Source organism: Furipterus horrens, unplaced genomic scaffold (assembly GCF_987537825.1).
Source record: "Furipterus horrens unplaced genomic scaffold, mFurHor1.1.pri manual_scaffold_5, whole genome shotgun sequence".
Lineage (NCBI taxonomy): Eukaryota > Metazoa > Chordata > Mammalia > Chiroptera > Furipteridae > Furipterus > Furipterus horrens.
Genome location: NW_028327175.1, coordinates 48,086,443 through 48,099,706, shown reverse-complemented (window position 1 = coordinate 48,099,706; position 13,264 = coordinate 48,086,443). Strand labels below are relative to the sequence as shown.

The window sequence follows — 13,264 nt, the reverse complement described above, 5'->3', positions numbered from 1 at the left end:
ATCGCAGGAGAAAGTCTGGATAGAAAAAACTTTAGATACACTTGAGACTTCTGAGTTCCATATCAAGAAGCAGCTCTGCATTAAGTTTAGAGCTGAGAAAAGGGAAGGAGATTCTCCCAGTGAACACTGTTTATCAAGTCAAGACTGCCTTAAAAGATCCTACTGAAGTTCAGATCCGGTGAATGACAGGCTCTGCAGGAATCTGCTCCAGGGTAAGTTAACAGTAATGGAGAAAAGCTTCATGATCAGAAACTGAAAAACAGTCCTAGAAACTAACACACCAACAATGGCAGTGTACTGGCAACACTAAACAAGAAGTTGCTCTTTTTTATGCTTACCAAACTGTTCAAACCATGGTTAAAACTATGGTAAACACAATGTCAACCTCAGTTCAGTTCTATATAATTTCTGTAGCACAGTGACATCACCAGAAAGGAGCTTAGCACATCATTTCTTTATATGCTCCTTCACTTCAGGAAATCAACTTAAGCTTATACAGGACACCCCATGAGCATGCTACACATTTGGACATTAGCATTATAATGCATGGATATGAGAATGACATTAATTAATGGCGCTGGCTTAGCAGGTCACAAAAATAGTATTAACCATAGCGTTAAGTGATCATTGTAAGTGCTAAAAAATATCTGACAAAAATGTTGGACAACACATTTGAAATATTCCTCAAAATAAGCACTTTTGCACAAGAAACGTTTTAGAAAACCTGCTGGCATAATGACACATTAGCCACATAGGAGGAGGCAGGCATAGAAGTGTTTATTCCCCCAGTTTTAAATTATTAGAAAAAAAAATCACAGAAAAGGCACCTACCCTTGGTCTCTATTTCTAGCAACTGTCATCTTCCAAAGAAATCTCATGAGTACTGATCAGGGAAAAGTCAAATTATATGACATAATCAAAATTCTTCTCTAACACGTCAGAATTGCAATGAATTATAGAAATCTTTTCCTTTGGAGAGGAAAAGAGCCAGGAAGAAGTTAATATAAACCTCTAGGCAGAATTTCTGCCAGGAAAATGACTTCTAGTGATATAAACACAATGCAGATGTTCTAAAAGAAATTTAAAATTTAATTAGACATGAAGCCTTCCAGCCATTACCTACCTGTGTGCACACAAGACAACAGCCACACACTGGATTTTTAAAATCATCTTTGTTACCAACTAAAAATCACATTTCTTCTAGGCCATTAACAGAAAAAGTGATCTGTGAACTAGCAGAATTTCAACATTTTCAAAAACTAACTTATCAAACAATTGCTTTTAATTTAAAATAATTTTTGTTTAACCTTTTAAAAATCTTTATTACATTTTTTCCCAATATCATTTAGTCCCCTTACACCTCCTCCCCTCAGCAACCACCACACTGCTGTCCATGTCCATGGGTCCTTTCCCTTTTTGCTCAGTCCCTCCACCCACCCCCTCACTGTTCCCACTAGCTGTTAAACAATTGCTTTTAAACAATGAATGCATCTTGCTTTGACTAATTTATAGCAATTTCTAAGTGTCTTCTTTACCCTTAGGATACAGATTCTATTGAATAAAGGAAACAAAAATTATAATGAATTTTATTAATCTGTGATAAGAACTGAATCAAACCAATAGTTTTAAGAGTATCTAAACCAAAATTATGACCATTAAAGCTGCTCATCTGATATATTTTGGCTATATTTGTACACTTCATTATAACTCAAGAATATTGTAGCACTCTGAGATTCTCTGAAAGTTTCAACTTAAATTTTCTCCTTATATTTATAGGCTTTCACTCATTTTCAGGTTTTCTATTTTGATTTAGATTAAAAAGTCAGAAAAATATTTTTCAAGTTCAAGAATTGTTTTTATGTGACAATTATTTTAATTTTTTATCAGCACTTCAAAATAACTCAATCTAATAAAAAGTTCTTGAGTTACTAAAGCAATTTAAAATCTTTTTAAAAATTAAATTTGTAGTTTTATTTAAATTTACTTTCTATTTTTAATTAAATTTATTTTCTAGACTTTTAGTTGTATTTTTCCCACCTCAGTGCATGAATACAATAGATCATTCTTGGTATGTTTTTCCGGTCATAGACATCTGTTGTTTCTGGATAAAATATCTGGAAAACAAAAAAACAATGCTTTTATTATGTTTTGCTCTTCACAAAATTATTGTAAGTCTTCCAAATGATCTTACTTTGATTGTCCTTGCTGTTCTGTATTTATTTAAAGGAAGAGGAATCTCAGTTACTGCTTCATCTTCCTCTACAGGAAGACCAGTCACTGCACCTGATTCCCTGTCTGACAGCGCGCCACCTGGTGGTTCAAGAGTGTATAAGTGAGTGAGAGAGTGTATAAGTAAGTGAGCGAGTGAGTGTGTGTGCTGCGATGTGGGTGGTTCGTGTGTGTGTGTGTGTGTGTGTGTGTGTGGTGTGTGTGTGTTGCGATGTGGGTGTCCTACGTGCCTCGCCAAGACGGCTGTATCTACCATGTTAGTTAGGTAGGTGGCTGTTTCATTCCACAAGGCTTGAGGTTGTGCAGTCTCTCCTGTCATTAGCGCAGTCATTCCTGTTGTCTGCCTAGAAGTCTGCTAGCTTCAGAAGAAAACATCCTTCTTCAGGATTTTATTACATTGTTAAGAACTTGGCTACCCAATTCTGAAAATATGTATTACATACATACACATGGATATTTCTTCTGCCTAAAGTAATACATTTTACCAAATACAATCTGAATACAATCTGGAAAATAAATAAAGTACGAAAGAAAAATACCTATGGGCCCACCTCCAAATTACTATTAGCATCATTATTAGTATTTTAGGAATTTTTCCAGTCTTTTTTTTTTTTTTTTGTTCTGTATATGTCTGTGATTTTTTTCAATGGTTTGCACGTTTGAAAATAAAATAGTAAGTATCATAACCCTCTTAAAAACACGTAATAGAACATGACCCTTTTGTTATTCTATAAGAACATAATTTCTGATGGATGCAAGATTCATATTTTTTAACCATAATTTAACCAGGACTCCATGGTTGAACATTTTTTGCCCCCGACCCCCCGCCCCCACTTTAAAAGTCACTGCAATGAACATCCCTTCATTTTCTGAACACCTGATTACCTCTTTTAGATAAACATCTAAATATAAAGTTACTCGGTTGAAAGGTTGGAACATTAAGTCTTTTAAAACAATAGCTTTAAATTAAAAGCCTGATAAAAAACATTTCAGAACGGGGCACCACTAAAAGGTGCCCCGCACACACACACACACACACTAAAAGGAATAATTTAAGATTAAGATAAACATATTGGGCCCTGGCTGGTGTGGCTCCCTTGCATGGGCCTTGTTCCACACAGCAAAAGGCCACAGGATTGATTCCCAGTCAAGGAAAATGCCTGGGCTGTGCATTTGGTCCTAGGCTGGAGCATGTGTAAGAGGTAACCGTTCGATGTTTCTCTCCCTCTCTCTCTCCCTCCCTTTCCCTCTCCCTAAAAATAAATAAATAAAACATTTAAAAAAATATAAGCATATTGGTATTACTTGCTTTCAGTAAACATTTTATAAAATTTGACGTAAAAATGAAATCATGTACCATAAGGTAGTATTTGACACTCAAGTGTAATTTTCTGTTGGACGTTGAAAAAGCTGAGAAAAGGGGAAAAAGCAAAGTCTCTTGGGATACAAGTGTATAGTCACTGAGCACTTAAAGAAATGTCTGTTGCCTAGGAAATTGCAAGGGTCTTTCGAACTGTTTTTCAACGCACTTACTGTTAAAGTGTCAATGAGAAGAGTATTCCCAATTAAGAAGAAATGTGACCAGGTTTAAAGTTCTATATGTAAGCAGAGAACAAATGCCTCCTCCCTTTTTTAAAAATGGGAATCTTTTCTATTTCTATTTCTCCTGGAAAATTATTTAACAAGGAGCTGGGTTCCCTGGAATGTTTCACTCAGCACTGTGTCCCCAGCACCTAGCATGATGCTGAGAACAGAGTAAGCCCTTAATACCGATAAAGTGAAGATAATAGCAAATACGTACATCAGTTTGGTCCACTGTTGGTTTCTCATCCTGTAGTGTAATGTGCCAATGACTTCACAATAAAAATCAGTGTTAAAATAGAATCTGCTACATGTATTACTGGTTTGATTTAAAATCAAGGAAAACCTGGCCCTACATACACACAGCTGGAAAATGTTTAAATCAGATCTATCAAACATAATAAAATCAACCCAGTCTAAATTATGTCGCCTCATATAGAAAAATCCAGTTGCAATTTCTTTATTACTGTTGAATATCCAGCCCCTAGTTAGTACTTGCTAAATCACAATCTAGAAACATGAATTCTATATTATAACTACTGCCCAAAAAGGAATAGTATTTAATGTTCTGAGCCCTTTAAGAGTAGGAAAAGGGATTAAAAATGGCAGAATAAAATAAATCAGTAGTGACTATTTTGAGATAAAATAAGCTAAGCTAAAACAGATATCAGCAAAAAAAAAAATTAAAAATAGGCAAACATAATTTACATTAATAAATCCTTTTTCTTGTTGTGAGGGGTGTTTTTAATTGTAAACCAGGATAATAATAACAACAACACAGGTCTTAATTAGTCAGTAGCCTAGTGCCTTGCCTTCAAGCTGGACCACTCCTAGTTTGTTTCTTTAAAATAGCTGTACCTAGTAAGCAACACAAAGAGGTGATCTATCGATACATAGAAAAACCTGATGGATCTCAAGGGCATTATGCTTAAGGAGAAAAAGCAATCACTACAGGTAACCCAATGTATGACTTCACTTCTATAACACTGCCAAAATGACAAAATTATAGAGATGAAGAACAGAATAGTGGCAGCCTAGGGACAGGGCAGGGGGAGGGGTGCAGTATAAAGATCCGCTCCTCTGTGGTGTCTGTCCCTTGATTGTTGTGATGGTCACACAAGTGTCTTCATAGGCTTATTAGGACCTACCACATACATACATGTGAATACATATAAAATGGTGAAAACTGAATAAAGTCTGTCGTCTAGTTAATAGTAATACACCAGCATCAATTTATGATTGTACGACAGGAGGTGTCACCATTGAAGAAAGCTGAATGAAGAGTACACATCAGTGTACTCTTTTTGCAACTTCCTGTGATTCTATAATTATTATAAAATAAGACATTTAAGAAATAACTCGATTCCAAGAAGCACCAACAAACAATAGGAGTCAAAAAAATGGGGAGACAGAGAAACAACCTCCCATCAAAAGGAAAGGTAGAATCCCCAGAAAGAGTGCTAAATGAAATAGAGGGGAGCGAACTATCAGATATGGAATTCAAAACATGGATTATGGAGAAGCTGAATGAGCTCAGCGGAAACTTCAAAGAACTCCAGAAAAACTACAAGGAACTCACAGAAAATTACGTGAGCATGAAAAAGGACATAGAAGCTATCAATAAGAGCCAGGAGGAAATGAAAAATACGATCTCTGAATTGAAGAACACAGTAGAAGGAATTAAAAGCAGGCTAGAGGAAGCAGAAGATCGGATCAGCGAGCTGGAGGACAACCTACACAAAAACTCCCAGACAATGCGACAAAATGAAAAAAGACTGAACAAGACTGAAGAGGTTCTAAGACAGCTGCAGGACAACATGAAACGTAATAATATCCGTATCATAGGAATTCCAGAAGGAGAAGAAGAAGAGCAAGGGATAGAAAACCTCTTTGAAAAACTAATGACAGAAAACTTTCCTAACATGACGAGAGAAAGAGTCACGCAAGTCCAGGAAGCACAGAGGGTCCCAATGAAGATGAACCCCAACAGGCCCACCTCAAGACACATCATAATTAAAATGCCAACATTCAAAGACAAAGAGAGAATCCTAAAAGCAGCAAGAGAGAAACAACTAATAACATACAAGGGAGCTCCAATAAGGCTATCATCAGATTTCTCAGCAGAAACACTACAAGCCAGAAGGGAATGGCAAAAAATATTCCAAGCAATGAAAAACAAAGGCCTACAACCAAGAATACTCTACCCAGCAAGGCTTTCATTCAAAATGGAAGGTGAAATAAGGAGTTTCCAAGACAAAAGAAGGCTAAAAGAATACATCTCCACCAAACCAGCATTGCAAGAGATGCTAAAGGGTCTGCTTTAAGAAGATGAAGAAACAGAGAGACAGAGAGGAACACGAGTACAAAGGGGGAAAATGACAATGAATAAGTACTGAAAGAAAGAAGGAACTTCTACCATTTGCAACAACATGATTGGAACTAGAGAGAATTATGCTTAGCGAAATAAGCCAGGCAACAAAAGAAAATTACCTTATGCTGTCACCTGTTACAGGAAACTAATGAACAACACAAACAAATGAGCAAAATTGAACCAGAGAATACAACAAGGATGCCAGCCTGTCAAACCAAGCATGCCGTTGTCCAGAGACAGCCAACCAACCTGGAGTCTGCACGATCCTTCCCCTTGTGGGAAGGCCACCCTCCCCTCCACATCCCCACTCTTATTAGGGATTTCTTGACCCACGGGTAGGTAGGACGACGACCATGTCCAGCTTGAAGCAGCTAGAGGAGCTCGAGACCTTCATCCATTGTCCTTTATAAGATTGTAAAGGGTCTTAAGTCTGAGAGGGAGGAATTGTTATTTTTTATTGTTAAAATATTTAACTAATTAATTAATTAATTTTAAAAAAAGAAGAAGAAGAATATATGAAAGGGTGAGGCGGGAGAGCTTGTATGTACGACCCATGGGCATGGACTTGGAGAGGGGATTGTTGGGGAAGGGGGGTGCTGGGCGGAGGGGAGCAAAGGGGAAAAAAAATTGGAACTATTGTAACAATATAATCAATAAAATATACTTAAAAAAAAAAAAAGAAATAACTCTACAATTTTTATAAAATGAAATTATTTCCTCATTTCCCCTACTTGCCTGTCTGTCGCACAGACTGAGGGGTACCTGCTCTTTGAATTTAACAAGCTCTGAATGTTTGCTGAATGAGTTTTATTTAGAAGATCTATTTCAGTAGGAAGAGCTATAAGCTCCTAGCCTTTAATATTTAAAGTGATACAATGATTTATAGCAATAATTTATAAAAATAAATTTAAAAAATAATTTATAGTGATACAATAAGATTAGGAATCTTAAGTATAAATAGCAACAGAAGCCCTGGCTGGGTAGCTCAGTTGGTTAGACTGTTGTCCTGATATGCCAAGGTTGCAGGTTTGATCCCTGGTCAGGGCACATACTGAGTCAACCAGTGAGTACACAAATAAGTGGAACAACAAATCTCTCTCCCTCGCCCCCCTCTCTCCCTCTCTTTTTCTCTCTCTGGTATCAATAAATAAAAATTAAAAAAAAAAAACCAATGGAAAGAGGGAAGTGGCTTTCTTAAATCAACTATCTACCAGCAGAAGTTTGTTCTGGCCTTGTTTAGTTTATATACACTTCCTCATGGCTGCTCTTGATCTGTATGCATTTTATTACTTTGTACAGACCTTCCTAAATTTCTGTTGAGTCCTCACCTTTCTCATTCCTGAGGCTATAAAGCAATCTCTTGTATTAACATACCCAGTCTGCCAAATCATTTTTATAAGGAGGCATTCATACACTACCTCTTTTGGCTTCCCAGTTCAGGTTCCCGTATTTGAAGGCTTACCTTGGGAAGACCAATAGACTCCATGGCTCTTAACCACTGGACGGTATTATCTGTGTGTCGAAAATGAAGGCCGGACTTCTAAGTGGGGTGGGGTGGGGAGGGCAGAAAACACAAAAAAGTAAGTAATTTGTAATAAGTTTTTTCATTAGTGGGATGCTTTTCAATTATATTTCTACTAGAATAAAGTTATTAGAGCCCATATAAAGCAACTGAAGACCACAGTAAAGGAGGCTATACTATTCAGCAACACCCAAACCATTTGTAATAGATCATTCCAATTTCCATTATTCACACACTTGATGTAGAACCGCAAAGACCATTTAATGTGTAGCATATGCCTAAGGATATTTTATGAGACATATGTATACATGCATGTGCATATACACACATCCATACACGGTGTCAAGATTTTGGCAACCACAGCTGAGAGGTCTAGTAACTTCAGAAAAAACAGACAGGGTTTTTAGAAGACAAAATAAATTTTTTTTTTTTTTTTTGTGGTTTCTGGTTCTGCCAAGTCATTTTTATCTACTCGTTAATGTAATATTCTGTAGAAAATGTGGAAAATGTAGAAAATACAAAGATGAAAAAAACCATCCACAACACCAAGCTAATTTTAATAACTACTCTTTCTATAATTTAGCCCTAATCTTGGCCTTGTACAATAAGTAAACTTTCAGTGGAAATGTTTTACAAGAACTTTTCTACTTATACAATAAAAATAATCTTTATATACCTTTCATTCTTCTTTACAGTCCTAATAAGCCAGTTATTTTTTCTTCATGTTCTATAAATAGAGCATACGTGCCTCTACCTCATGAAGTTGTATCAGGTAATGAACTATTGAGAGCTTAAAATAATCTTGTATTTTTAATTAGTTAAATAAATAGCACAATGTTATCTATTTGAAAACAAAAAATAACAACAATATGATAATTATATTCAGAAAGCTTGGTATTATCATCTTCTATGACCTACGGTCTAATAGTTTCTTTAACAAAAAGTATATCTGATGCTTTTAGAAATTAAGCAATATAAGCAAATTAACATCTGATAAATATTTATGCCTTTTTACTAGTGGTCACTATTGAGACTGCATTGTGTGTGTCAAGTGCTTCATATAAGTTATATTTAAATTTCAAAATACCCTGCAAGGTGATTACCATTCCTATATTTTAGAGATGAAAGGCCAAAAAGATGAAGTGATCTGTGTGAAGTCAAATAGCTGTTAAGGAGCTGATGTAGGATTCAAGATGAGGCCTCCCCCGATCTGAAAACCTTCCCTGTGCTAAGACCCCCAGAGAATACAGGTCCTAAGAGTGGTTGGATTATTCTCCAAAGGGAAGAACCTAGATAGTTACTATGAAATAACTAGAGGGAGGGGGAGAAGGAGAGGGAGAGGAAAGGAAAACTAGAAAGTAACAGAGCGAGAGCAGCCACAGTTAGCAGCCAGGCTGCAGTGTCTGAGGGTTTGTAACTCAGCGCAGACAACTGGGGCAGAATACAAACAATTCTCAGACACAGTCACTCTGTGGCCATGAAGGAACAATTTGGAAATAATCCACAATCACATCAAAACATAGAAAAGGCCCTCTGGCACCACAAAACAAAACAAAAAAACCTAAATATCTCCCTCCCAACTAAGATGAACACAGCTTGCTTCTTGACTCGTGTCTACTTAGTCTCTGTTCAATCTTCTCATGTCCTAGATAAAAATTACCAAGACACCAAATTGATTGCACTTCCTGACAACACCCAAAAAAATAACAGGGTCCTTGATTCCCTAAATCCTTATTAGCACCATCCAGCACAATCCCAGATATGTACTAAGCCCCTCGTTTCTCCTCATGACTCCATGGGTTTGCATTTTTTGTGCTATAGAGAGTAAAATAAAACTGATTTTGTTTGACTACAGGTGGGTTTCTGGGGTTCTTTGGCTTGTGGGCTGCAAGAATTTCAAACCATGTAACAAAGGTACTCTACCCATACAGTGGTCTTATTAGCTAGGTAACCTCAGAGAAGCTATAAATTTATCTGAACTTTAGTTCCTTAGCCATACAAAGTGAAAGTAGGATCACTTCTTTGAGTTTGAGAGATTAATTAAGAGTATTCATGAAGCACTTTGTTGCAAAGTATACTTAAGAATGCAATAAATGCTGACTATTATAATTATTATGTTACAACACTGGGCTTGAAAATTTCATTCACCTTTAAGGTCATGTAAGAGGCACTGAAGAAAAGGGAGGTCTTCTTCATCACATTTCTACAGTAAATGAAACGTCAGGTTTCAAATCCTTCACCCAATCAACTTCTGATCAAGATAGAGGCATAGCTAGATATACTTTGCCTTCTCATGCAACCACAGAGAGAATTAGAACTAAATCTCAAAACAACATCCAGAACTATCAGAAAATCAAACTGTATAGAAGTCTGACAACCAAGGATTTAAAGAAGCCATATTCATCCAGACAGGTAGCAGGGGTAGAGATGTGGAGATGGGCGGAGAGGTGAGGAGACATGGTATAATGTGGAGAGGTGGTGGCAGCAGTGGAATAGGTGGTCCCACATTCAATTTGGTGTGTTAAAATCAGAAGAGATACCTTGGGAGCAAGTGATCCCAGCCCCAGGCCAGACCACACAGCCCAGGCTTCCAGAGCTGGGAAGATAAATCCCTATAACTTCTGACTGTAAAACCCAGTGGGGGTTGGGGCAGTAGAAGAAACTGCTGGATTTTCAGAAGATTCTGCTTAAAGGGTCTGTACCTTCTTAGAACATATGAAATCAACTGATCAGGGATTTAGCACCAGGGCAAGAGCTGGAAGGGCACCAGTCACAAACTGGGAGTGGGTGAAGTAACTGGAAACAGGGAAAGTGCTGGGCAAACCTCCAGAGTCCAGGTAGTGGCACTGTTCCCTCTCGGAGCCCTCTCCCCACACAGAGTCACAAGCAGTGAAGCAATTTGCCCCACCCTAGTAATTACTTAAGGCTCCTCCCCACACAATTACAGGTGCCTTTTCTACAACAGGCCACACTACTAAGACAGGAAGTCAAAGCAGTTCCACCTAATACACAGAAGGAAACACAGAGAGGCTGCCAAATTGAGGAGACAAAGAAATATGGCCCAAATGAAAAAATAGAACAAAACCACAGAAAAAGAACTAAACAAAATAGAGGTAGCCAAACTATCGGATACAGAGTTCAAAACACTAGTGATCAGGATGCTCAAAGAACTCACTGAGTATGGCAACAACATAAAGGAAGAGATGAAGGTTACGCTAAGTGAAATAAAGAACACTCTACAGTGAGCCAACAGTGAAGGAAAGGAAGCTGGGATTCAAATCAAGGATTTGGAACATAGGAAGAAATAAGCATTCAACCAGAACAGCAAGAAAAAGCAAGAATTAAAAAAAAAAAAATGAAGACAGTATAAGAAGCTTCTGGGACATTTTCAAAAGTGCCAACATCCAAATCATAGGGATGCCAGAAGGAAAAGAGGAGGAGCAAGAAATTGAAAACTTATTTGAAAAAATAATGAGAGAAAACTTCCCTATTTTGGCAAAGGAAATAGACATACAAGTCCAGGAAGCACAGAGAGTCTCAAAAAAGCTAGACTCAAAGAGGACCACACCAAGATGCATCATAATAAATGCCAAAGGTAAAAGATAAAGAGAGAATCTTAAAAAGCAGCAAGAGGAAAGAAGAGAGTTACCTACAAAGGAGTTCCCATAAGACTGTCAGCTGATTTCTCAAAAGAAACTTTGTAGACAAGAGGGGGATAGCAAGAAGTATTCAAGGGGATGGAAGAAGTATTCAAAGTGATGAAAAGCAAGGACCTACAACCAAGTTTACTCTATCCAGTAAAGCTATCATTTAGAATGGAAGGGCAGATAAAGTGCTTCCCAGATAAGGTAAAGCTGAAGGAGTTCATCATTGCCAAGCCATTATCACATGAAATGTTAAAGGGACTTTTATATTTTACTTTTTAAGAAAAAGAAGAAGATCAAAACTATGAACATTAAAAGGCAATAAATTCAAACTGTCAACAACTGAATCTGAAAAAACAAACAAAGCAAACAACCAGAACAGGAACAGAATCATAGATATGGAAATCATATGGAGGGTTATCAGCTGGGAGGGGGAAAGGAGAGGGTAGGGGAAAAGGTGCAGTGACTAAGAAGCAAAACTGGTAGATACAAAATAGACAGGGGGTATTAAGAATAGTATAGGAAGTGGAGAAGTCAAAGAACTTACATGCATGACCCATGGACATGAATTAAAGTGGGAGGGGGACTCTTGGGGAAAATGGGGTACTGGGTGGAGGGGGGCAAAGGGGTAAAAACTGGGACAACTTTAATAGGATGATCAATAAAATATTTAAAATTTTTTCTTTTTATTTTTTATTTAAAAAATTTTTGTTCACAATTAACATGCAATATTATCTTAGTTTCAGGTATTAGGCATAGTAATTAGGCATCTTCCTTCATCCACTTTATACACTGGAGGAACACTGACTTCAGAACCCTTTTATCCACAGCTGCGTATTTAAGAAGTGAGCTTCAGTGAACGAACGGCATTAAACATCTTAATCTACTAAATTTACTTTAATTAGAACTAAAATGGTTTCTAAACAGGCTCAGAATAATCTTAATCCATTATAACCATTTTTAGCTTGTCCATTTTTTTTTTACTCATCTACATATTAATGCTAGACTAGGCATGTCTGTAGTCATACTCAGCCAAGGGTTGTTCTTGTCCAACCACCAAACTTTATTCAGGATCAGACTAGGAAGTATATGCTGGTTTTCCACAGCTGAGCTATTACAGCACAGTAAGCAAGGTTATTCTTGCTTAAATTGAGTGGATAAGGAATTATGTTAAGTTTTCTTTGAATGGTAACTTCTTACATAGTAGAATCAAAACATTTTAGAACTATGAGGTAGCTCAGAAACCAATAATTATTCTAATTTGCTCATTTTATAGATGAGCAAACTGAGAGCCCAAGTATTTAAGACATATTCAAGTTGATCTCAGGGCCAAGACTAGCTTGCCAGATTCCTGACTCCAAGTCCAAATATTCTGTTCAATTAACTGCTCACAGAGCTTCAGAACCACCACAACCTCAAACATTCATAGTGTGCCTACCTCTATTAGGCACTGTGCCATATGCTTTGCACATTTGTGCCTCACAGTATCTCCACGAAGGCTGACACTATTATGACTATTCTCACTTAACAAGTGAGAAAACTGAGGCTCACAGAGTCAACCTTAGTGGTGAGGCCAAACTCAAATATTTTGATTCACAGCTCATACCACTAACCACTATGTATATGCTTTCCCTATCTAAGGCTGACCAAATATTCACCAACCTCTTATTATAATGATGTCTGCTTGGGAACACTCTCATCTTTCTAGCCTTCACCACAGAAACGTTTCTGGCTTCTTCACTGCCCCACCCCATTTAGAACTGGCCACTCTCTCTTTGGCCATCTCTCACTGTCCACTCAACTGTCTTCTCTTCACCCGTCCACCCACTTCCAATCTCCTTCCAGGATTCAGGCTTTGTTTTTCCTCTTGAATCCATTTACTTCTTAGCTATGCAGGCCACTGTCACCAGTATTGAA

General features: G+C 37.3%; 1 protein-coding gene across 1 annotated transcript in view; it reads right to left on the bottom strand.

The window, feature by feature from the left end:
• IQGAP2 (IQ motif containing GTPase activating protein 2) overlaps positions 1–13,264 on the bottom strand; it is a 274,610-nt gene that overhangs the window by 115,368 nt on the left and 145,978 nt on the right. Inside the window, exons 4-5 of the mRNA XM_090276400.1 lie at positions 7,644–7,721; positions 2,038–2,114 (exon numbers count right to left, since the gene is read on the bottom strand). Coding sequence (XP_090132526.1) covers positions 2,038–2,114; positions 7,644–7,721 — 155 coding nt within the window. The remainder of the gene's footprint in view (positions 1–2,037; positions 2,115–7,643; positions 7,722–13,264) is intronic.